Here is a 24,677-nt window from a genome sequence, read left to right as displayed (position 1 = left end):
GTCACACATCATTACCATCTAGCCAAACTGCATCTTAATGCATGTACTCAGGGAAAGATTAATAAATGTGGACTGCGAACTGGCTGAAGGGAAGAAGCCAGAGAGTCGTGGTCAATGGGGCAGAGTCCAGTTGAGGCCTGGATCTAGTGCAGTGTTTAAGAGTCAGTGCTGGGACTTGTACTATTCAATATATTCGTCAATGACTTGGATGAAGGAATAGAGTGACTGTCAGCTAGTTTGCTGGTGACACCAAGCTGGGAGGAGTGGTGACACTGGAAGCTGTGCTGCCATCAGAGACCTGGACAGGCTGGAGAGTTGGGAGGGAAAAATTTAATGAAATAGAACAAGGGCAAGTGTAGAGTCTTGAATCTGGGCAGGAACAACCCCAGGTTCCAGTGTAGGTTGGGAAATTACATATTAGAGAGCAGTGTAGGGGAAAGGGACCTGGGGGTCCTGGGGACAGCAGGGTGACCATGAGCCAGCACTGGGCCCTTGTGGCCAGGAAGCCAATGGTACCTGGGGTGGGTTAGAAGGGGGTGGTCAGTAGGTCAGAGAGGTTCTCCTGCCCCTCTGCTCTGCCCTGGGGAGACCACACCTGGAATCTTGTGTCCAGTTGTGGCCCCTCAGCTCCAGCAGGACAGGGAACTGCTGGAGAGAGTCCAGCGCAGCCACCAAGATGCTGCAGGGAGTGGAGCATCTCCCGTGGGAGGAAAGGCTGAGGGAGCTGGGGCTCTGGAGCTGGAGAGACTGAGGGGGGACTCATTCATGGGGATCAATATGGAAAGGGGGAGTGTCAGGAGGATGGAGCCAGGCTCTTCTGGGTGACAACCAGTGACAGGACAAGGGGCAATGGGTGCAAACTGGAACACAGGAGGTTCCACTTAAATTTGAGAAGAAACTTCTTCTCAGTGAGGGTAACAGAGCACTGGCCCAGGCTGCCCAGGGAGGTTGTGGAGTCTCCTTCTCTGCAGACATTCCAACCCGCCTGGACACCTTCCTGTGGAACCTCATCTGGGTGTTCCTGCTCCATGGGGGGATTGCACTGGATGAGCTTTCCAGGTCCCTTCCAACCCCTGGCACTCTGGGACTCAGTGAAATACAAGGAAGTTAATTTAAAGCATTGGCCTGGAGCACTTCTGGCAAGGAGAAGAAACTGATTGTTTTTTTAGGAAAAATCTCAGTCTACAGGTTCAAAACCTACTGGTGCAAAATTTAATTCTCATTTTTGCTCACCGCAAGCCACAGCACGTTCCATGCGGCAGGAGGATAATGTGCCATTTTCCTACAAGTCACTGCAAGGAATCAGAACCGCGGCTTTCCACTCAATTCTTCACACGCTTTAAGATATACATGAAATGGCTTCGCAAGTGCGTCTGAAGCAAAAAAACTGTCAGACCCAACTAAGGCACTTCACTCATGTCTCGCTAAATCACTTAAACTGATACACGTAGCAGAACTGAAGTTGGATTTCTTGTTTTCAAAGGAAGAGCATGTTCAATAAACGCTCCTTTGAAAGAAAACCGGGTAGTGCCGAATAAAATCTCGCCTTCCCATATGTAATTATTTCAGAAGGGAAATTCGTCTCTCAAACAAGATCTATTTTCAAAGGAAATAAAAAGAAACAATGGATATATCTGCTTTGTTTCGTTTGCAGCGAAGTCTGATGCACCGTACAGGAGATCAAAGGAAAGATGCTGCAGAACCAAATATGCTTCGTGCTCTAAAGGCAAATTAGCACCAGCGTACATGAGTTTGTATTGTACGGGCATGAAGCAACGCTGACAGCATTGACTGGCCTTTTTATATCTCAGATAACTCATGACCATGCCAGCAAAAAACTCACGAGCAGCACTCTGTTTCTATTGCAGCGAGCTATTCAAAGCGATCGAATGAATCTCAGGTGCTAAATGAATTTTTTCTCCAATGATATGGGGGCAAAGGGTGCAAGAAAGAGGCGCAACTGCAAAATAAAGATGCCGCGTACCTGGTGCTGGAATTTGGAAGGGTCCCGGCTGCTCACGGGGACGACGCTCCCGTACACGTGGAGCTCGCGGACAATGGAAACTCCTCCTTTCAGCTCCGCTCTGAACGACTCCTCGGAACATTTCCGCAGGCGCAGGAGCCCAACGAGAATGTCCTGCTCCGGGTCTTCGTAGGACAGGAAGGTCTCCCAGCCACCATTAGCCACATAATCTCTTCGGACTAATTCAATCTGGGCAAAGAGAGGAAGCGGCGATGAATACAAAAGGGGAAAAAGGGAAAAAACTCCTTTAAAAATATTTAAGCGACACGTTGAACAGACCAAAACCAATTTCATGGGTCCATAAAGTATTATGATTCAGGGAAAACATGAAGTGCTTTCTTAAAGGCCAATTTAATTCTAGATGGATTTTAGCAGCGCTGGGTAAGAACCGCTGTTACCGCAGTCACATTAAAGATAAAACATGTGCCTATTTAACAGAAATGTATTTGCCAATGGGACAGAACTGCTCTTGTGTCCCTATTTGCGAGCTTTCAAGAAGGGCTGCTAACCCTTATGGTTACCTCTTTGTAAATCAGGAACCCAAAACCTCTGTTTCTTGAGTTATTTGTGTTTCATAACCACTGCAAAGCGATGGGGGCAGCAGCTCTCGCCACTAACCAAGGGACTTGCTCTAATTGCAATTCAGCTCCGGTTACAAACCTGCTAATGTAGAATGAGCAGTTTTGCATCTGCCTTCACTAAATCTGCATTTAGGTCCATTTCTCTACCGCTTTGCCAACGGAATGGCTTGAGATGTCTACAGAACATGGGCCTTCCAGGCAGCGCTCAACTTCTTTATTAATTACCAATTAGTTCCTTCCAGCACCGCGCAGGATCTACCGACAGGAGCAAACTGTGCCGTGTAACAGGAGTGGATCTGGAAGAGCTGTTGGTGAGCGATTATTGCATTACGTGTGATTCACAGAATCAGCAGGAAGCATTTTCTTATTCAGATCATACTGAAGACACCAAAACCAGCCAGAAAATTACCCTGAGAAGTGACAGTAACAACATATTCCTTCCCTCAAATCCAATTTCTGATAATGATCTAGACAAAGGCAGCTCTGAAGATCAGAAGAAGCAGAATGGAAGAGCTGGCCAGCTGTGGAGAATACAATAAAGACCATGCTTGGGTAGAAGAAATTACATCTGCAGAGCACCTAGAAGCTATAAAGAGCAACTGGTGGATAAGAAAGCACAAAGAAGAAAAAACTTGGGTTTGAATTGATATGGTGTAGCTCAAATAGCCGCCCATCTTGCTTTAGGGACTCAACAGAGGAGCGGCAGCAATAGTTTGGAATATTGAGAGCCTGGTGACAACATAATATAGAATTATAGAATAGTTTGGGTTGAAGGGACCATTAAAGCTCCCCCAGTTCCCCCTGCCATGAGCAGGGACATCTGCACCAGCTCAGGTTGCTCAGAGCCCCGTCCAGCCTGGCCTGGGATGTCTCCAGGGATGGTTCAGCCACCACCTCTCTGGCCAACCTGGGCCAGGCTCTCACCACCCTCAGCACAAACAACTTATTTCTAAAGAATATGCTGGGAGGTTTTCAGTAGAAACTAGACCTGGTCTCAGTCCCATGACCTGGGCACCCACCACCAGCTGGGGTGCCTTAGGTGTGCTCCTGGAAGGCGCTTTCTAAATCAACCCAAAAGGAATCACATTTCTGTGTTCTTGATGCTTTCAAAGTGGGGAATGACCAGAGGATTTGCTTCAAAAGCACCCCTTGATCTGAACCAAAACCTTCACACAGGTACACCTGCCATCATTTTAAGAGACTCCTTTAACTTCAGGAATTCAAACGCGAAGGGCAAGTGGCAGTGGATGCCCTGTGCAGCCGCATTTCTAACATTTGCACTCAGTATAGGACTAATCCTTATATATACCTTACTGTGCTCTTCCCTGTCCCACTACAAAGACTAAAGCAAAGCACCTCAGTCTTTTCTCTGCAAATCCCCTAATACCCAGAAAGCCATGAATTAAAGATTTGTTTACAGCGAAGCCGTACGGATGCTGTCGCCTGCCTGCTCTCCTCCACGGTGAAGCCCGGTGAACGCAGCTCGCAATTAAACCCCTCGCTGCCTACAGAAGTTCATTTGGGCGCTGACGTGCGGCTCGCGGGGTGAAACGCCGTGTCTGCCGATGTGCCACGTTCTCCACGAGCGCAAGTCCAGCCTGCGTGTCGGGACGGCTGACGCGCGCCCATCCAGAGCTACCGTTCGGTACGTAACACCGCTGGCAAAATGGAAACGCAGAGGAAAAGAAAAGAGCACGAGGTTTTTAAAATCCCCAGATTCTGCGGGTCGTTTTCCACGTGGAAAAGCAGAAAATATTATTAAACGCTGCATACTAAGTGTTTGAATCAGTAAGATTAGAGAATTCCTGGTTGAATGAGGGTGAAACAAAATGAGTGGAAATGTGGCTCCATTGCTCGTCCTCCAGCAGGGACTAGATGCCCCATTGTGCCCACATCCAGCCCAAAAGCCACTTGTAGAACAAGAAGATGCAAGATCAGGCACCTTCATCAGAAGGTTTTATATTGTGTGCATTTCTAAAGCACCATAGGCATGTACCGGCCAAGCTGATCAGCTCAGAAAAGCCCCAACTGCATCGAGTTCTTTGTTCTCCCTTGGGCACAGAGCGTCCTGGATAGATGAACCCTGTCAAGGGGTTTGCAGGGACTCTTGAGACGTACAGAACATTTTTCTTCTGGTATAAACACGGCCAAATCCAGCCCGAATCCCATCCCGGGTGGTGAGTGCACAGCGACGTGCGGCTGCCGTCCCCACAAACCACCCTGTGTGCTGGGATGATCCACCTCACCAGGGCAATCAACCATTTCACTTGCAATCCTATTAAATGTCTGTTTTAAACTTATTTAGACAAACAAAAGGGAAAACCCAGTTGCTGATTACACTCAAGCTAAACCAGATACTAACAGCTTAAAAAAATCTGATTCCTACTAAGGGTCTACATCAACAGTCAACATGGCTTCAACAAGGGGAAGTCGTGCTTGACCAACCTCATTGATTTTTATGAGGACATAACAAGATGGATGGATGATGACACAGCAGTGGATGTGGTCTACCTTGACTTGAGTAAGGCATTTGACACAGTCTCCCACAGCATCCTCACAGCCGAACTGAGGGAGTGCGGTCTGGATGATCGGGTAGTGAGGTGGACTGTGAACTGGCTCAAGGGAAGAAGCCAGAGAGTCGTGGTCAATGGGGCAGAGTCCAGTTGAGGCCTGGATCTAGTGCAGTGTTCACGGGTCAGTGCTGGGGCCTGTACTATTCAATATATTCATCAATGACTTGGATGACAGACTAGAGTGACTGCCAGCAAGTTTGCTGGTGACACCAAGCTGGGAGGAGTGGTGACACTGGAAGCTGTGCTGCCATCAGAGACCTGGACAGGCTGGAGAGTTGGGCGGGGAAAAATTTAATGAAATAGAACAAGGGCAAGTGTAGAGTCTTGAATCTGGGCAGGAACAACCCCAGGTTCCAGTGTAAGTTGGGGAATGACCTATTAGAGAGCAGTGTAGGGGAAAGGGACCTGGGGGTTGTGGGGACAGCAGGGTGACCATGAGCCAGCACTGGGCCCTTGTGGCCAGGAAGCCAATGGTACCTGGGGTGGGTTAGAAGGGGGTGGTCAGTAGGTCAGAGAGGTTCTCCTGCCCCTCTGCTCTGCCCTGGGGAGACCACACCTGAAATCTTGTGTCCAGTTGTGGCCCCTCAGTTCCAGCAGGACAGGGAACTGCTGGAGAGAGTCCAGCGCAGCCACCAAGATGCTGGAGGGAGTGGAGCATCTCCCGTGGGAGGAAAGGCTGAGGGAGCTGGGGCTCTGGAGCTGGACAAGAGGAGACTCAGGGGTGACTCATTAATGGGGATCAATATGGAAAGGGGGAGTGTCAGGAGGATGGAGTCAGGCTCTTCTGGGTGACAACCAGGACAAGGGGCAATGGGTACAAAATGGAACACAAGAGGTTCCACTTAAATATGAGAAGCAACTTGTTGGGGGTGAGGGTGGCAGAGCCTGGCCCAGGCTGCCCAGGGGGGTTGTGGAGTCTCCTTCTGTGCAGACATTCCAACCCGCCTGGACACCTTCCTGTGTAACCTCATCTGGGTGTTCCTGCTCCATGGGGGGATTGCACTGGATGAGCTTTCCAGGGCCCTTCAACCCCTGACATTCTGGGATTCTGTGATAAAGATCATTATCTTAATGCAAAATCCCACATTTTGCAGGAAGAGCAGCTTCTACATTTTATACTTTCTGCTTAACATCAATATGGTTCTTACCCGTAACAGAGCTGTCGCTGCCCCTCACCTTTCAAAAACCATCCATCTCTTTACAGCAACAACTCACTAAAGCGTTTTTAAGGTTATTACATAGTGCTGTGTAGCCTTAACCATTCTGAGAGCAAGAAAATACCTACGGAGAAACGCCACTAATTGAAAAGGCAGCTTAGAGACAGCTACGGGCAAGGAAGCTACTTCAAATTGATTAAAACCCAGAAAAATACACTTTTTAAAGCAGACACACCATCACCATTGTAAAAATACACACAGCCCACTGATGCCTAAACAAAAAGAAGTTGCAAAAAGTGTAACTAATTACAGCAAGCAATTAATTTATTGTAGATCTGACATGATAGCCTCTCTTATCAAGAGGATGCGTTGTTTACTTCGGAAGCCAAGGAAAACATCATACCTTGTAATTAGTCTAAAGCGCATGAAAAATTATACCATCTTCGGAATATTTCTCTTGCTCGCTGTCATGATAAATTTTGCTGCGCCGACATAATGACATCCCCCTGCCACTCAGACAGATGAGTTTAACAAAGGGGATTTTCAACAGAACGTTGCTTTGAAAACCCTGTGATAAGCTATTTGCTAACTACTCAATACATTTACAATTTAAATGAGGTGAGCGCTGCTGACAACAGACATCTTGGGAAGATATTTCATGGAATGACCACAGATCAGATAAGAGGAGCAGAGCACAAAGGCTGCACGGCCCGTGGACAAACACGCCTGTACGGCCTCAGTGCTTGCAGAAATCTGGCAAGAACAAGATCATTTATTCGGGATTGTTATGTATTTATGTATGCTAGACCCAGTTAAACTACTGTTATGCAGGATGGGAAGAGCTGCGCTCCATCTGAATTCACATAATGGCAGGAGAAAAACGGAATATGGCCCCTGGTCATCTCTGATTTGCAAAGTGAGAACATGTTTCATAGAATCATTTTGGTTGGAAGAGACTCTCAATATCACGGAGTCCAACCACAACCCACCCCTGGCACTGCCCCATGTCCCTGAGAACCTCATCTCTGTGTATTTTCAACCCCTCCAGGGCTGGTGACTCCAGCACTGCCCTGGGCAGCCTGTTCCAATGCCCCACAGCCCTTTGGGGAAGAAATTGTTCCCCACATCCAACCTCAACCTCCCCTGGCGCAACTTGAGGCCGTTTCCTCTGCTCCTGGCGCTTGTTCCTGGGGAGAAGAGACCAACACCCTCCTTTCATGTGGCTGTAGACAGCGAGAAGCTCTCCCCTTGCTAAACTAAGAGAATATTAATTCTACTTAAATTCTGGCACCAAACTCAGAGCCTCTTTGAAACCTAAATAACCAAAGTGCAAGCGAGAGGACTTGTGTAAGGAATCTCCTTCTGTACTGCCACACAAAGCCTAAGCCCACTTTAGTGCTGACATCTAAAACCCATTGCACAGAAGATGAGAAAGGAATGCAGGTGTGATCCTGAGCCAGCGTTCTGCCCAGGCTGGCACTATCTTCTGCTTGACACAAAGAATTCTTGTTGGAATGCAAAGGCAATATATGATGGATAAACCCCAGACTCATTTCAGTCCCTCTTGAATGTCAGCAAAGGAACAGGAAGAAAATACTTTTCGGGTATGATTTACATGTAGGGTATGATTTACATTAAAAAATTCATTTCCTCGGGTGCTGTGGAGCTTCTGAGCGCTTTCGGGAAGGACCGGACCCTCCTTGGGACTACAGTGAACAGGAGGATTAGTTTCCTAAACTGAATGCTTGAAGTTCATCAGTGAACCTTTTCCTTTCCATAAAATAAGCAGAGCAATTTTTTGGGCACCGCTTCAAGACTTCAGGAACAAAAACCACAACATGTGTGTCATATGCTAAATGGGCCTACTCTTATATGTACATATATACAGAGTGTTTAAGATGGACCCAATTTCAAAGATACAGTGATTTCAAATTGGGTCCGTCTTTTTGAAACACCATGTACATCCACATGCTGAAGCGTATTTATACACTTACACTGTTTGCCTATATGAACATGCACATCCACAAAAACAGGCTGTAAACTCATCGTGCTTCCTGTTCAGCATGCACACATGGGATTATTCATATTTTCTAAATCCCAATTTGTAATGAGGAGGGAGAAAAGGGAAGGCAGCTATTTTGTTATAGCGGTGCAAATATCAAACGAACTGTTGGTTTATTGAACACGGTGCTCCATAAATTTCAACATGTGACTGTGCTCAAACAAAAGACATCCAGAGCTGCAGGGAAAATAAATGGAAAACTGGATCCATCTACAAAGGCGGGACATGCAACAAATGGGTCCCAACGCCTCCACACCGAACACACGTTACAAATTGTGTCTGAAACAAGCTCCTAGAGAAAAAAAGACAAATCTTACCTGATATGGTCTCACTTTATGGTGAATTTCTTGAATTCCAACCTCTCTTGTTCTTACATCACGACACTGAGAAAAGAAAGGGAGGGGGGAAAAAAAATTACATAGGAGAAAAACATTAAGCTCTAGAGATTTCCAGCCACCCATTGGGTTCCAAACTAAACCGAAATAGCATGAAGTTGCACAGATTAATTTCAAATGGGCAGACTTCAAAATAAAAGTGCTCACCGATCCATCCCTAATATACCTCGGAAAGAGGTCTCAGTGCTAAATGGAAAGCCATGCTGGCAAAAATCAATTCACTAAGCAACTATTATGGCTCATGAGGAAATGTACACTTTGATTCACAAACAACAGGGTCTGGAGGCAAAAATCAACGTACAGAAAAGAAATAAGAGGGGAAAAAAAATACTTGAGCCTAATCCATTTCTACCCTGGATTGGGAAGGTCTAACGTTGGCAAAATCTATGCCAAGGCATCTGAGAGTCCTTATACAGCCAGTTTTTGAACCTCAGCAATCCCTGTTTTTAAATAGGAACAGTTGCAGAAGCCTGACCCAAATATCAGAAAGTAAAGCTAACGTTGATCTGGCATCCACTGAGCACCACTGAGGCTTGGGAACAATGGTGGAGAAAACAAAGGCGGCCAAAAGAAATCTTCCTCAGAAGTCAGACAAGAAAAGATGAGGCTTGAGAGCTGGGTTATAAACTGCGTTAACTTTTGTGCTTCTCAAAGCCAATGGAGTTGGGTAATTTGGCCCCCACTCACATCAGCAAGCAGTTGACAGTATAAACTTCTACCATTGGAGACGACATGTATTCACATCTTAGTGGGTTTAGTGGAAAGCCCAATCCTAAGCTTAACCCAACTTTTGACAACAAAGTGCAGCCACAATAGTTTTACCCAAAGCAAATGAGTTGCAAATGCTCATTCCATTCCAGAAGAAGATAATCCCCACCAATAGGCTAAAAATGCTTTAACAGCAACAATATCTACCTGCCCAAGTACTTCCAAAAGCCGGACTTTCAGACAGGGAAAGAATGAGGGTGCTGGGCTCTGCTCCCCAGGAACAAGCGCCAGGAGCAGAGGAAACGGCCTCAAGTTGCGCCAGGGGAGGTTGAGGTTGGATGTGGGGAACAATTTCTTCCCCAAAGGGCTGTGGGGCATTGGAACAGGCTGCCCAGGGCAGTGCTGGAGTCACCATCCCTGGAGGGTTGGACAGACGGACATGAGGTTCTCAGGACATGGTTTAGTGGTGTGATGTTAATGGTTGGACTTGATGATCTTAAAGGACTTTTCCAACCAAAATGATTCTATGAATGTGTGAAAATTCATTTCACACTGAAACTCAGAGCACCCAGAATGAGGACAGCTCTATCTCATGCCCTGTCCCCTTCTGCATGTTTTCAAATTCCATTATCAATATAAACCAACAATCTCCCAAACAGCAGAAACGAGTGGGCTTGAGTTTGCTTTTTATAGTGGTCTACAGTAAAACCAGGATTCACTCTCGTACCAAGATTCTAGATTAGACAAACTCTTCTGTGCTTTACAGTTTCCTAGCTACACAAATATCACACTAAAAGGCAGAGAAATTACCACTCTTCATTCAAAACCCCAGAAATGCGGAAGGATGATGTATTTTGGGATGCTCCTTTAAAATCCCGTGGCCCAACTGTGTATCTCCCCTTGCACTCAGTGGCTGGCAATCACTGGCCAGCATTTGTTCCCTCCAGAAACATTTCTTTCCAGCTCCTAAAGAACAATTCCTTTCCAGCAAGCAGAGACACGAGTCGCAGTGTTGGCAGGACTGATCCTCATCCCTCAAACGCGCTTCCCCAAAGACAGACGCCAGAACTGTCTGCAAACATATAAGATTCCTACAAGTAGCTTCTTTGCCTTGGCCTTTTCCAAGCTAAAAGACAAGAGGACAAAGCATATTTATAGGAAAACACGACAATATCTTACATTTCAAGCCACATCGCAGCAGACCGGTTTCTCATTCCACCAGCTGCAGCGTTTCTGCCTCACTAAATTAAAATCTGTAATCATCTGCACAGTGGAGATATTTCCAGATTGGGGTATTATCTAAAAGCGACGACTCCCAGCCTGACAAGCCCTTTAATGGTTCAGCTCTGCCCTGACTGCCATGGAGCAGCTTCTCCAGCTGCTCTTGATCAGGTTCAGATCAGATGATGTGGTTTTAGTATCAAACCCCAGGAAGAGTTCACTGTTAGCCCTGAAGAAATCAATTGAAAAGCCTTAGATGCACCACGGAGGTTGTCTCCCCTGCCTGGCTTTGAAGCAAAATGTCAGCAGGAGGGGTGGAAGCTCCTGTGGCTGGTGAAGCCGTCTGCCCAACCCTGGCTTGTTACTGGAGAAAGTCTGGGAGGAATGATTTAAGGAGAAAGTCCAGGGCACCAGCTTAGGCGAGATTAACCGGCGTGGAAAGCCCAGTGGGAAAGAGGACAGCCTGGAGTTTGTTTTCTGATCTTTTGTGCTGCAACTGCAAGATCCAGGTGAGATGGCAAAGGCAGTAAGGAGGTAGATGTAGCCTGGAGAACTAGACATGTTAAATACCAAAAATACGGGGTAGCATAAATTGGTGTGGGACTACAGGGACACAAAGAGCAGCCAAAGACTTTACTACTGCTGAATGCAGCAATGATGAGGCTCTTAGGGACATGGGTTAGTGCTGGATTTAAGTTATGGTTGGAAATCATGACCTTAAGGATCTCTTCCAACCAAAATGATCCTATGAATGCCTTAAAAACTCTTAAAAAAAAGGTGAGCTAGAAAGAGGGAGAGCTAAATCACAATACAGATGTATGGAGGAGTTGTGGTGAGGATCTGCCCCCGCCTGAACACCAGGGCGATTAAAGCCCTTTGGAAAAGTCTCAAGCAGCACAGGGTTTGCATGACATTTTGTCTAGGAAGCTGGACATCCCAAGAATGGAAGAACTTGACAAGGTCTACCTTGACTTGAGTAAGGCATTTGACAGTCTCCCACAGCATCCTCACAGCCAAACTGAGGGAGTGCGGTCTGGATGATCGGGTAGTGAGGTGGACTGTGAACTGGCTGAAGGGAAGAAGCCAGAGAGTCGTGGTCAATGGGGCAGAGTCCAGTTGAGGCCTGGATCTAGTGGAGTGTTCAAGGGTCAGTGCTGGGGCCGGTTTTATTCAATATATTCATCAATGATTTGGACGAGGGAATAGAGTGACTGTCAGCAAGTTTGCTGGTGACACCAAGCTGGGAGGAGTGGTGACACTGGAAGCTGTGCTGCCATCAGAGACCTGGACAGGCTGGAGAGTTGGGCAGGAAAAATTTAATGAAATAGAACAAAGGCAAGTGTAGAGTCTTGAATCTGGGCAGGAACAACCCCAGGTTCCAGTGTAAGTTGGGGAATGACCTGTTGGAGAGCAGTGTAGGGGAAAGGGACCTGGGGGTCCTGGGGACAGCAGGGTGACCATGAGCCAGCACTGGGCCCTTGTGGCCAGGAAGCCAATGGTACCTGGGGTGGGTTAGAAGGGGGTGGTCAGTAGGTCAGAGAGGTTCTCCTGCCCCTCTGCTCTGCCCTGGGGAGACCACACCTGGAATCTTGTGTCCAGTTGTGGCCCCTCAGTTCCAGCAGGACAGGGAACTGCTGGAGAGAGTCCAGCACAGCCACCAAGATGCTGGAGGGAGTGGAGCATCTCCCGTGGGAGGAAAGGCTGAGGGAGCTGGGGCTCTGGAGCTGGACAAGAGGAGACTGAGGGGGGACTCATTCCTGGGGATCAATATGGAAAGTGGGAGTGTCAAGAGGATGGAGCCAGGCTCTTCTGGTGACAACCAGTGACAGGACAAGGGGCAATGGGTGCAAACTGGAACACAGGAGGTTCCACTTAAATCTGAGAAGCAACTTGTTGGGGGTGAGGGTGGCAGAGCCTGGCCCAGGCTGCCCAGGGGGGTTGTGGAGTCTCCTTCTCTGCAGACATTCCAACCCCCCTGGACACCTTCCTGTGGAACCTCATCTGGGTGTTCCTGCTCCATGGGGGGATTGCACTGGATGAGCTTTCCAGGGCCCTTCCAATCTCTGACATTCTGGGATTCTGTGAACTTTACTGGAGGGTGTCGTGTATTGTTAAGGATCATGGCCAAAACATTGTGGCAAATCTAGTTCCTCCAGCCCCAGGATTGTCAAAAGCTAAAAGAAATCATGCCTCAAACACTGTAACAGGAGATGACACATTCAGTACAGGGTGAACTGTGATTAATTCAAGGACAAGCTAACGAGTCACAGCCCAGGCCAGCTCACGATACCAGAGGTGGGGGACACGCCAGAGGGCACACAGCCCCATCTTCCAATATGTCCAGCTTGGCACACAAAGGGGAAAGGCTGAGACCTTTCAACACGGCCCGAGACTTGTTGAGACTTGTCGATCTTTCGCAATCACCCCTTCCCCCCAGACCTTCCTCTACTTGGAGGGCTATAAAAAGCTCACCTAAAACAGCACTGCCAGGGGAACCCAGCACCCTGAGGACCCTCCGCACACCGGCCTCACCGCGGGAACTGGACCAGACACTGGAGGACGCTGCGCTCCTGAACTGCAAACCCCAGCATCCTCGCTGGGGACACCGGAGACCGTACATCATCGTACAAGTCTCGTCATCCACGCTGCGTAAGAGCGGCTGGATCCCTCACCCTTTTCTTTCTTCCCTTCTCTTTGATCTTTCCTTCTCTCTTTTTTCTTCTATATCCCTATTTCTTTGTCTCTCCTTCTGAGAGTGGTGAGATCTTACTCTCTCTCTTATACCTTAGTTTTCCTTCCCTCTCTTTCTCTCTTTTCCTTTTGAACATATAAGAGTAACACCATTTTAAGTTCTGCCGTTAAAGTCTAGTTAAGTTTTGTATTATAGCTACTAACGGTTGCCAATCCATCGCTTGGAGAAGGACTTTTGCTGTTAATGCATTGATAAGTTCTGTGACATCATAAAATACTTTTGCCAAGTCACTAATCGCTGTAATTAGTATTCCCACCACGTGCTTTTAGTAAACTCATAATTGGATTGGAACCCTGGAGTGATTGTCTGTCATTCACTTCACATAATGGCGCAGAATTAACCCAGAGTTAACTTACACCTGATCTCATCTGTTGATCAGGGTGCGTGTTGCATTTGGAGTGAACTCATCTCTCATCCCGTCTGTTGGGATGGGACAGAGGGCTTGCAAACTGTGGCTGATAACCGGGTTTTGGAGAGAGGTTCAAAGAACGAGAGGTGTCAGAGCAAACCGTGGTGGGCACCGTGAATGCCAAACGCCACAGCGACCTTCCGAGGAAAATCAAGACTGGGTATACATACCTCTTTGTGACTTCAAATATCAACGCAATTCCTCCCTCTCTCCACCCCCACTCATATTTTTATTTGACCTTAGAAATATCAAGAATATTATGTCTTATTTGTTTGTGCTGAAATCTCTCTTGCAAGATTTCTCTGGCCTCAGACTAAGAGCTTTTCTTCCAGTTGTTCAGTCAAGTAAGTGCGTGCGTGGGAAAAAGAAAAGACGGAGAATTGCTAATAGCATAAATTAAAAAGAAACCTCCCTGCATTCTCTCTGATTTAAGGGTTTCATTCTAGTAAAAGGATGGAACATCACAAACCAGTTACCAAATATCTTCAGGAAGCGAAAGTGCTAAACTAAAAACCAACCAAACAAAACCAGCTTTTCAGAAGCGTTGTTTTCAGTCGTTAAATTTTGTTTTTTGCAGATAGTTTTAGTTCAGCAGTAAATCTGGTTCCTACCACGTCTCCTGGTCATTATTTTCCTCTCTGCTCCTTTGTGTAAAGTCATCAAGTAGTTGTTTATCAGTATTAATTGACAAATATTGTACCTGTGTCCCCAGATCTTTCATCCTGGCCAGGGCGAGTTCGCGCAGGTTCCCATGCTCCACTCCTGAGCTGACCAGCGGCATCGGGATATCTCTGTAGAGAAGAGAGAAACCAAACCCTCAAACAACTGCATCAGCAGACAATACACCATAAAGCACCACTACAGTCTCCTCAGCCAAGAGTCCCAAGAGCAGACTACAAAATTTATCTGAATTACTGTTATTTCATGTCTTCGGTTGAACAAGAAATAACACACACAAAATAAGGGAGAAAGCTACAGGTTTTATTTTGGTAAAATATGAAGACTAAATACTTGAAATCCTTGAGAAATAGGTTCTAGTTTTGCTCTGTTTGTCACTTGGGAGTCTGGTAAAAAGAAGGATCATCCAGCGGAGCGTGAGTCTCACCCAGGACTCCAGCTCAATGTTCTTCATGGTATCTGCTGCTGGAGACCAAAATTGGGAAGGAGATCGTGTCTTTCTGCCGTCTCCAGGTTAAATGGCCATCAGGGAGAATTAATCAGAATTACAACATTTTGATACCGGGACGCCAGCTGCTTCAAAGCCAAAAAGTTCTGTTTAACAAATGATTTGCAGCAAAGTCCAGCCAGAAAGTCTAGGGCATTAAAACAGGAATGTAAATCATGAGGCTGCACGTGTCAGAACTCAGTCCCGCAGTTCTCTGCGGGGGTATTAAATGAAATTTGAAAGCAAGAGCAGGTTTGGCCTCTCTGCTGCCTTCCAGGGCAGTTTGTCCCTCTAGAGATTAAATAAGCGGGATACCAACCCTTAGGGAAAGAAGGATTTCTGCATCTCAACGAGCCGAAAAAGAAACGCGTGGATTATTGGTGCATCCCAATCCACGCTCTCCTTCTATCTAACGCTGTTCTGTATGGAGGTTTCAAATGTTTCTCCTTCTCCCTGCTCAAAATCCACCCTGGCACCTCTGATAACACCCCCAAGCGCTCCACTGTGTAATCCAGACCCAGGGAAACTAGGACTAAAAAGCAGAAAAGATACTCAGTAAATCATACAACAGGTTGGTCTCCAAACAGCACTCAGACATCAGTGAGTATTTAATTCATCTGCGCAAGCATCCAACAGAATAAAGAACAGAATATCACATTAAACAAAACCAGACAGAGAATGGGCTGGTTGAGGGAATTGGTAATGTAATTAGCTGAATCCATCTTGGTTCAGCAGTGATTGAAAGTCCTCACCAGCCGGCAGCTGTCTGATGACCTCCGCAAAACGTATTAATTGATCTATTCAGTTCCTTGAGGACGTGCACTCACACACGGCCCCCGTTAACAATTTACTATTTTTGGCAGCGGCTCTATAATAGACAAAGGTCTTCAAGGGTCCTAAAGACCTGATCCTCATGCTGCTTCAGCCTTGTGATGCTGCCGAGGGGGGCAAGAAAAGGAGTTCTCCTTTCCTGTTAAGAATGAAAACAAGGGTATCAGAACTCCAGGATTTTCCTCCCGTTTCAGCATCGCTCTCCGAGGTGGATGGATGATGACAGAGCGGTGGACATGATCTACCTTGACTTGAGTAAGGCATTTGACACAGTCTCCCACAGCATCCTCACAGCCAAACTGAGGGAGTGTGGTCTGGACGATCGGGTAGTGAGGGGGACTGTGAACTGGCTGAAGGGAAGAAGCCAGAGAGTCGTGGTCAATGGGGCAGAGTCCAGTTGAGGCCTGGATCTAGTGCAGTGTTCAAGGGTCAGTGCTGGGGCCGGTTTTATTCAATATATTCATCAATGACTTGGATGAGGGAATAGAGTGACTGTCAGCAAGTTTGCTGGTGACACCAAGCTGGGAGGAGTGGTGACACTGGAAGCTGTGCTGCCATCAGAGACCTGGACAGGCTGGAGAGCTGGGCGGGAAAAATTTAATGAAATAGAACAAGGGCAAGTGTAGAGTCTTGAATCTGGGCAGGAACAACCCCAGGTTCCAGTGTAAGTTGGGGAATGACCTGTTGGAGAGCAGCGTAGGGGAAAGGGACCTGGGGGTCCTGGGGACAGCAGGGTGACCATGAGCCAGCACTGGGCCCTTGTGGCCAGGAAGCCAATGGTACCTGGGGTGGGTTAGAAGGGGGTGGTCAGTAGGTCAGAGAGGTTCTCCTGCCCCTCTACTCTGCCCTGGGGAGACCACACCTGGAATCTTGTGTCCAGTTGTGGCCCCTCAGTTCCAGCAGGACAGGGAACTGCTGGAGAGAGTCCAGCGCAGCCACCAAGATGCTGGAGGGAGTGGAGCATCTCCCGTGGGAGGAAAGGCTGAGGGAGCTGGGGCTCTGGAGCTGGACAAGAGGACACTGAGGGGGGACTCATTCCTGGGGATCAATATGGAAAGGGGGAGTGTCAGGAGGATGGAGCCAGGCTCTTCTGGTGACAACCAGTGACAGGACAAGGGGCAATGGGTGCAAACTGGAACACAGGAGGTTCCACTTAAATTTGAGAAGCAACTTGTTGGGGGTGAGGGTGGCAGAGCCTGGCCCAGGCTGCCCAGGGAGGTTGTGGAGTCTCCTTCTCTGCAGACATTCCAACCCGCCTGGACACCTTCCTGTGTAACCTCATCTGGGTGTTCCTGCTCCATGGGGGGATTGCAGTGGATGAGCTTTCCAGGGCCCTTCCACCCCCTGACATTCTGGGATTCAGTACAAATTTCTCCAGCATAAAGGAGGCCCAGTATTTTACTTTCCTCCCCTCTTTTCCCTGCTGTTTGTTCAAAGACTGTGTGAAAAATTCCTCACCTCTTACACTCACATGCCAAAAAGTTGAGATAAAATACAATTAGCTCAACGGTTCATTTATTCAGTGGATTTCTTTGAGTAAATAAGACACTGCAGAGCCAACAAAACATACTTCAAAGAGCTTCAATTAGAGGAAATGGGCACTTCACGTTGTGACTAAAGGACTCACTAGAGGAGAAGGGCATTTTCACCAGAGCATGTTAGATCTACAGTGATAATCTAACTAAACGCCTTTCTCCTAATTATGGAACAACTCCAAAAAGACAGGCTGTATGTATTTTCTCCATAGGGATGCAGATAAAACATCCCGACATCTTCCAGTCCCAGGTCTTCAGCTAAATCCTGAGTCAGCCATGAAACAGTAAATGAAGTACTGCAAATAAAAGAAGGATTACACGATAACAGTGACTTGAGTAGCATCTGCTTACTAGGGAGCAAACGAAGTTAAAATATGCATGTGAAAAATAAGTTTTTTAAGCAAGAAATAGGTTTTCCATCCCCGCTTCAGATTAGAGCATTTAAATAAATATCTGTGTGCATCGTGAGTGTACACACAAACTGCCTCTGTTAAATCGCCACAAGACAGCACTGTACCAGTGATGTTAGGACTTGTTAAAATGTTACACAAATTCAGGGATGCGGGGGATTAAATCCTGACCTTACTAACATGCAATTTGCCAGAAGCTTCAGCAAGGCCTATTTAATCTATTTCTCAAACATTTTGCATTACTTAGGACACTTGTGAAGCTGCTGATTGAAGCAAAATGTGAAAGTCTAAAGGGCTTGAGTCCGCTCTCAGCTCTGACTTACCACACGATCTCAGTTGAGTAAGTATTTTAGTTCTTCATATCTGCATCTCCCCATCAGTCCAGTGAAAATAACGTTCATATAAAACCCCGAGATTCACAAAAGGAGAAGTCTCGAGGTGTGTGGCACTACTCCTGTCATTTCACACCTTCTCACACACCAAAGCAATTTGGAGATAATGAGGTTCACAAGCATTGAGGATAAATAGAGTATTAAGCATCTCTGATAGTTACAGAACACCCTGGAAGATTTATTCTCCTCCAACCAGCCATTAGCAACAGCATCTTATTTATCTTTTAAACATGAACCTGGTTTCCTGAAAGACTTCCACAGTGTTTTGTCAGCGACACCTCTCCAAAGCTCACCCCACTCCTTAAACTGATGATTTTGAGCGTGCGAGGGACTAAAAAATATCAAGTCTCTTATGTTTCTTCAAAAACTGGTACTAGGAGACAGGGACCCCAAACAGTGGTTCTAATAAGGAAGGGGATAGATAACTCAGCCTTTTCCTGATGGTGTTTGCTACAAAATGCACATATCAAACAGGTGGTTAGTCCACAGAATGCTCGGGATAAGTAATATCTGAAAGGATTGTGGAAATAAAGCCTGAAATGCAAAATGTGAAGGTGACGGACTCGTGGCAACAGGCTGGAGGGAGATGGGAAGGGCCCGGGGCAGCAATGGAGAAAGGGAGAAAAGCCGCTGTCCTCAGTGAAGCAGAGTGGGGGACTGGCCACAAACCTTTTTAGAAATCCAGTTTAGTTCATGATTCTGTTACAGAGTCACACGATAGCCCCGAAAGCAATTTAGATCAAAGTAATAGCTTTTGGACTTTGCACTGGAGGTGTAAAAATCTCTAATCAACACGAACAAGTTTCAGATAAGACGAGCCAGTCGGTAAGAAAAGAGCAATTGCACTGGAACACAGTAACTGAGCAGCAGATGACAGCTGGACAGAGGCTGCTGGTGGCTGGAGAAGTCCTAGTGAGCTCGGGCTCAGCACTCCAAGGAAAGACTTTTCTAGGCCCATGTTCCTTAGGAGAAGGCTAAAAACTCATGCCATCTTCTAAGAATAAACCTGTTGGGTTTAGATGCGATGCTATGGTGATAGCATCATGAACAAACGGGCCATTGCATCTACAGCAGAATCACAGAATCGTTTGGTTGGAAAAGACCCTTGAGAGCATAAAGTCCAACCATTAACCCACCCCTGGCGCTGCCCCATGCCCTGAGAACCTCATGTCCGTCTGTCCAACCCTCCAGGGATGGTGACTCCAGCACTGCCCTGGGCAGCCTGTTCCAATGCCCCACAGCCCTTTCCAGGAAGAAATCTTTCCTAATATCCAATTTAAACCTCCCCTGTGCGTATTTCCACCATTCATTTTCTGGACGATGCAGATTATTCCAGACACTCTCTTACCAAAGCTTTGTCTGGCTGCTGCATTAATACTTTTCATCTCTTAGAAGAGTTATCCTGAAAAAAATACTTTTCACAGCTTCACACCCGACTTACTCAGAGACCGAGACATGAAGAACTTCCCTCCTCTGCTCTTCTCACACAGTGACCTCATGGTTCGCAGCAAAACCTCCTCCGAGTTTGACCTCAAGCTTCCCTGAACTGCATCTCATCCCATCTCTATCACTCCAGCTTCGCCACCACCAGGTCCTGCTTGCACCTCCTCTCTTTTTCAGCAATATTTCCCAGCCCTGCAAGATTTCCTCAGTGCCTTCGTACTTTTTTGTGTCATTGTAAATAAATACAATTTTGAGGAAAATCAGTTTTTCAATGGATATTTGAGAAACTCTACTAATAACCCCGAGTCCGTACTTTCTTTGTCAAAGCTACTCAGTGCTTCTTGCCTTCAGCCACTTTCTTCTCTACCATCTTTCTCTGCTTATCCGTGCTCCGTTGTATTTCTGATACGGCATAAAATCATCAAATGGTTTGGGTAGGAAGGGAACCTTAAAGACCATCTAGTTCCAACCCACCATGGGCAGGGACAACTTCCACTAGACCAGGTTGCTCAGAGCCCCATCCAGCCTGAACTTGAACACTTCATGGATGGGGCATCCACAGCTTCTCTGGACAACCCGTTCCAGTGTCTCACCGCCCTCAGGATGAAGATCTTCTTCCTTATATCTTTAACCAAACATCTTAGAGAAGTCCAGGCAGATGAGGTCTAATGCACAAGGCTCCCAAATTCTGCACACTTTGGAGAGCCAGTTTGCACTGTTTCCAGCTCATGGAACTGGAAGCCAACCCAGTATTGTCTGCACACGCAAAAACAGGCAAAGACGCTACAGCCTCTCTTCCTAATATCAGACAGATGGAGGAGATAACAGCAGACAAATAATCCAAGGAAGACCCCACACTGAAGATGCAGTGCTAAATGGAAGAATTATCTATTGTTCTGGGAGGCGAGTGACGGAAATAATGGCACAACCGTAGTATATTGATGAAAACCCTGCAACACCCACGGGGAAAGAAAGGAAGTCTCTATAGCCAAAAAAATATTACACACCTTGAAGCTCCTGCAATAAAGGTAGGAAACTTCCCCCACAGCCAAGAGGCAATTATCTATCAATATCATTAAAGTACAACGTGTGCTGCAGCCCCAGCAAAAGCAGAGCCTCCAGAAATCTTGACATTTCTGGGGGCATTGGAGAGGCGGTTCAGTTTAAATAGCTTCTCATTCTACTTGGCCTTTCCCATTCTGAATAGGTAGGAAGTAATTTTAAAAATATTTAGTGCAATAATGATTAAGACTGTAAAATCATAAAAGCCTGAGTCAGATCTCGCTGTAATTAAAGTAAGAATCCCTCCAAGTGCAATAAATCAAGGCCCACAGCAGCAAATTACCTCTGAACACGGTACACGCGTGTCCACGGGGGCACAAGGGCCAGGATTCTGGCCACCAGATCCACGAGAGTGCTGGGGGGGTAGCTCTTGTATCTTCCCGTCTTCCAGAGCTCGTACAGACCCGTGCCGCGGATCACCAGCGTCGGATAGAGCTTCATGCCGTCCGGGCGAAAGGCAGGATTCTCAAAAAACTCCTGCACAAGTGGAACAAAACATGCAAGTCAGGGCAAAACCGAACTACATTCCCCGCGGCTTCAACAACACTCATTTCAAAGCTGATTTCATAAAAGACAGTTGTAAATACATTTGAAGAATTACTGGCTTACATTGAGTTGCCAGCATTTATCAGTTTACGACATTTTTTTGAAATAAAAGCGCATGTTCTAGATTTAAAGAGGCGCCACTGAAGAAAAAAATCCACGTGACAATGCTACAAGTGAAATCTGTGCGTTACTTCTACCTTTCAGCACGAATTCAATAGATGCTGCACCATTTATTGTAACAGACTCTGCTCAGAATTAGAACAATAGAAATGAGTGTACTTGTCTTCGATCTCAGCAGACCACATTTAGAGATTAATCAATGTGTCTGGGACACATCATTTGAACAGCAACGAAGAAAAACAGATTTATTCCACAGTGATGTTCTGAACAATCGCAGAGAACGGGAGGACAAAGCGTATCTCCTGCTAACTCCTATGACTAAATCCCAGCACAGTACAGCAAACTGAGCAGCGCTATGCACTGAACAACAATCACATTGAGCGGTTTTTGCAGATTAAATTTCAGTAATGGCACTTAAAATCAAATCACTTACAAAAAATCAAGGCACCTTGAACCACGCAACCATTAAAATGACCGATGTGATGACATGGTCCTCGTTATATCTATTTATATACTGTGTGTATACATATATATATATAAACAACAGCATCTATGGGCCAGATCTAATATTGGATTAGACTATTGCACACTTGAAAACCACCACTTGATCACTCTCCAGCGTGGTATTCTCATAGTACATAAAAAAGTACAAGTCTGTTAAGCTGAGTCCATGGAGCTCCCCACCTGGGCAGCTCTAAGCAGCTCTGTCGGCTCCCCGTGCTTCACAAACCCCTTCTTTAGCAGGGTAAAAAGCAGCCGATGGTTTCCTGCTAGCTTAAGCAGACCAGAACGGATCTGAACAGACTGGAATACATGCCAGGTCCAGCTCGAGGATGGGAGGAGGCAGCAAGGCCAGGGGAACGGCAGGACCACATCAGGCTGTATGGGACTCCCTGCCCGAGCCGGGGTGCCTGCGCTCCTGGGCCATCCCACCTGCTGTGCAGCTACAAGGAAACCAGAGCAGAGAGCTAATCCAGCTGAAAAAAACAAACAGTACATATATATATATATATATATATATGTATATATGTCTTTTCCAGGCAGAGCAGCCTCCTGAGTCATTTATACACATCCTCACAAAGACAGAGATAGGAACAACTGAGTCAGTTTGAGACAAAGCAAGATCTGGATCATGAATGAAGTCATAGAATACTTTGGGTGGGAAGGGACCTTCCCAGCTCCCCCAGTGCCCCCTGCCATGAGCAGGGACATCTGCACCAGCTCAGGTTGCTCAGAGCCCCGTCCAGCCTGGCCTGAGATGTCTCCAGGGATGGTTCAGCCACCACCTCTCTGGCCAACCTGGGCCAGGCTCTCACCACTCTCAGTCTCAAAAATTTCTCCCTCATGTCTGAATCTCCCTCCTTTCATTTAAAACCATCACCCCTTGTCCTATTGCAACAGGCCCTGCTCAAAAGTCTGTCCCCATCTTTTTTCTGGGCCCCTTTTAAGTCCAGAAAGGCCACAATAGGGTCTCCCCAGAGCTTCTCTTCTCCAGGCTGAACACCCCCAAGCCCACAAGGCTGCTGCAAAATCAACTGTTAAATCCTGTGTTCACGGTCTAATGAAGCTTCAGCCATCACCATCCCAGCAGCGCTGCTGGCCTAAGGTGCAGTTAGTCCCAGATGGACCCATAAGGAAAAACCAACCAAAAAAACCACCACAAGGGGGAGGTACTGGTTTTAAATTTTGCAGGTTTGTTTTAACTTGAATTAACTTGCTGACTTGAGTTACCTGCAGCTTTGCAAGACAGTTGTGCCAAAAGCTGCTCGGTGATGAGAGAACCCCATCCAGGCATGGCCTTGTTGCCCTCAACTCCTTATGGAGTTACTAAATAATTTGTTTCATGCAGAAAGTGAGATCCACGTTCTCCATCCTCATCCTCCAGGAGAGATAATTGATTCATTTCTCCTCAAAGAGGATCCAAGACACAGACCAGCCATCCCAGGTGGGTAACAAACCCTGCAGCCCATTAAGCTGTGTTGTCTGTGAAGTAAATAGTTTACAAGGGAGACAGAATCATAGAATTGTTTTGTTTGGAAAAGACCCTCAAGATCATCAAGTTCAACCGTTCCCCCACCCCTGGCACTGCCCCATGTCCCTGAGAACCTCATCTCTGTCTGTTCAACCCTCCAGAGATGGTGACTCCAGCACTGCCCTGGGCAGCCTGTTCCAATGCCCAACATGCTGCTGAATTGGGCAAAAGTAGATAAAGACAGATGACTCTCAACCCCGACGCCAAGGTGCTCGCTCTGCAGTGCGTGTAGATGTAAGGTTGGTCTCCTTTCCCCAGGACTGTTTATGCCCTCCAAAAACACTCCAGTTTGTCACAAATCTCCCATGGTCACCACAAGATCAAAAAACATATATGTTCTGCCAGCTCTATGAAATACTAAAATCATCATGATCACCTCTGAGGACAGGACATAACTTACCAAGAGGCACTCTGGGCTGGTTCGTGCTGCAGCTCTAAGGCAGCAGATGTGATGGTTCCCTGCCCTGCCCATGATTCCAGCCATGCCATCCTGCGCCCAACCTTGTGCCAGCTCCGATTCCCAACAGACCCTTGACCAGGATGACTCATACCACTAATGCGAGAGAACCCAATGTGCATTTTGAGGGGAGAGCATTTCTTTTGTGTCAGCATTGGGCTGGCTTGGTCTATTGAGCATCATCAATGAATCATAGAATATCTCAAGCTGGAAGGGAACCAGAAGGATCATTGAGTCCAACTGCCAGTAAGATCTGGACCAGCTGGATCGATGGGCTGAGGCCAAGTCTGAGGTTCAACAAGGCCAAGTGCCAGGTCCTGCTCTTGGGTCACAACAACCCCATGAATGCTGCAGGGCGGGGAACAGCGGCTGGAAAAGGCCCTGGGGGTGTTGGTGACAGCGGCTGAACATGAGCCAGCGTGTGCCCACGTGGCCAAGAGGCCACCAGCATCCTGGCTGGTCCCAGCACTGGTGTGGCCAGCAGGCCCAGGGCAGTGACCGTCCCTGTGCTGGGACCTGGGGAGGCCAAACCGCCAATCCTGGGGGCAGTTCTGGGCCCCTCACGCCAAGAAAGGCCTTGAGGTGCTGGAGCGAGTGGAGAGAAGGGAACGGAGCTGGTGAGGGGCTGGAGCACAAGTGTGATGGAGCGGCTGAGGGACCTGGGGGGTTCAGCTGGAGAACAGGAGCTGAGGGGAGACCTTCTGATCTCTGAACTGCCTGAAAGGAGCTTGGAGCCAGGGGGGTCGGGCTCTGCTCCCCAGGAACAAGCGCCAGGAGCAGAGGAAACGGCCTCAAGTTGCGCC

The 24,677-nt window shown here is 47.2% G+C and overlaps 1 protein-coding gene and 1 long non-coding RNA gene across 2 annotated transcripts in view; one reads left to right on the top strand and one right to left on the bottom strand.

Annotated features, from left to right (window-relative positions):
- The window catches only part of LOC309438404, a 105,957-nt gene that overhangs the window by 17,637 nt on the left and 63,643 nt on the right, over nucleotides 1-24,677 (top strand). The gene's annotated exons all lie outside the window — the stretch shown is intronic.
- ELP3 (elongator acetyltransferase complex subunit 3) overlaps nucleotides 1-24,677 on the bottom strand; it is a 103,124-nt gene that overhangs the window by 23,365 nt on the left and 55,082 nt on the right. Inside the window, exons 10-13 of the mRNA XM_082049709.1 lie at nucleotides 21,003-21,196; nucleotides 14,582-14,672; nucleotides 8,714-8,779; nucleotides 1,985-2,212 (exon numbers count right to left, since the gene is read on the bottom strand). Coding sequence (XP_081905835.1) covers nucleotides 1,985-2,212; nucleotides 8,714-8,779; nucleotides 14,582-14,672; nucleotides 21,003-21,196 — 579 coding nt within the window. The remainder of the gene's footprint in view (nucleotides 1-1,984; nucleotides 2,213-8,713; nucleotides 8,780-14,581; nucleotides 14,673-21,002; nucleotides 21,197-24,677) is intronic.

This window comes from Streptopelia decaocto (assembly GCF_964273445.1).
Source record: "Streptopelia decaocto genome assembly, chromosome: 3".
NCBI classification, from domain to species: Eukaryota; Metazoa; Chordata; class Aves; order Columbiformes; family Columbidae; genus Streptopelia; species Streptopelia decaocto.
This window is presented reverse-complemented; position numbering and strand designations above follow the sequence as displayed.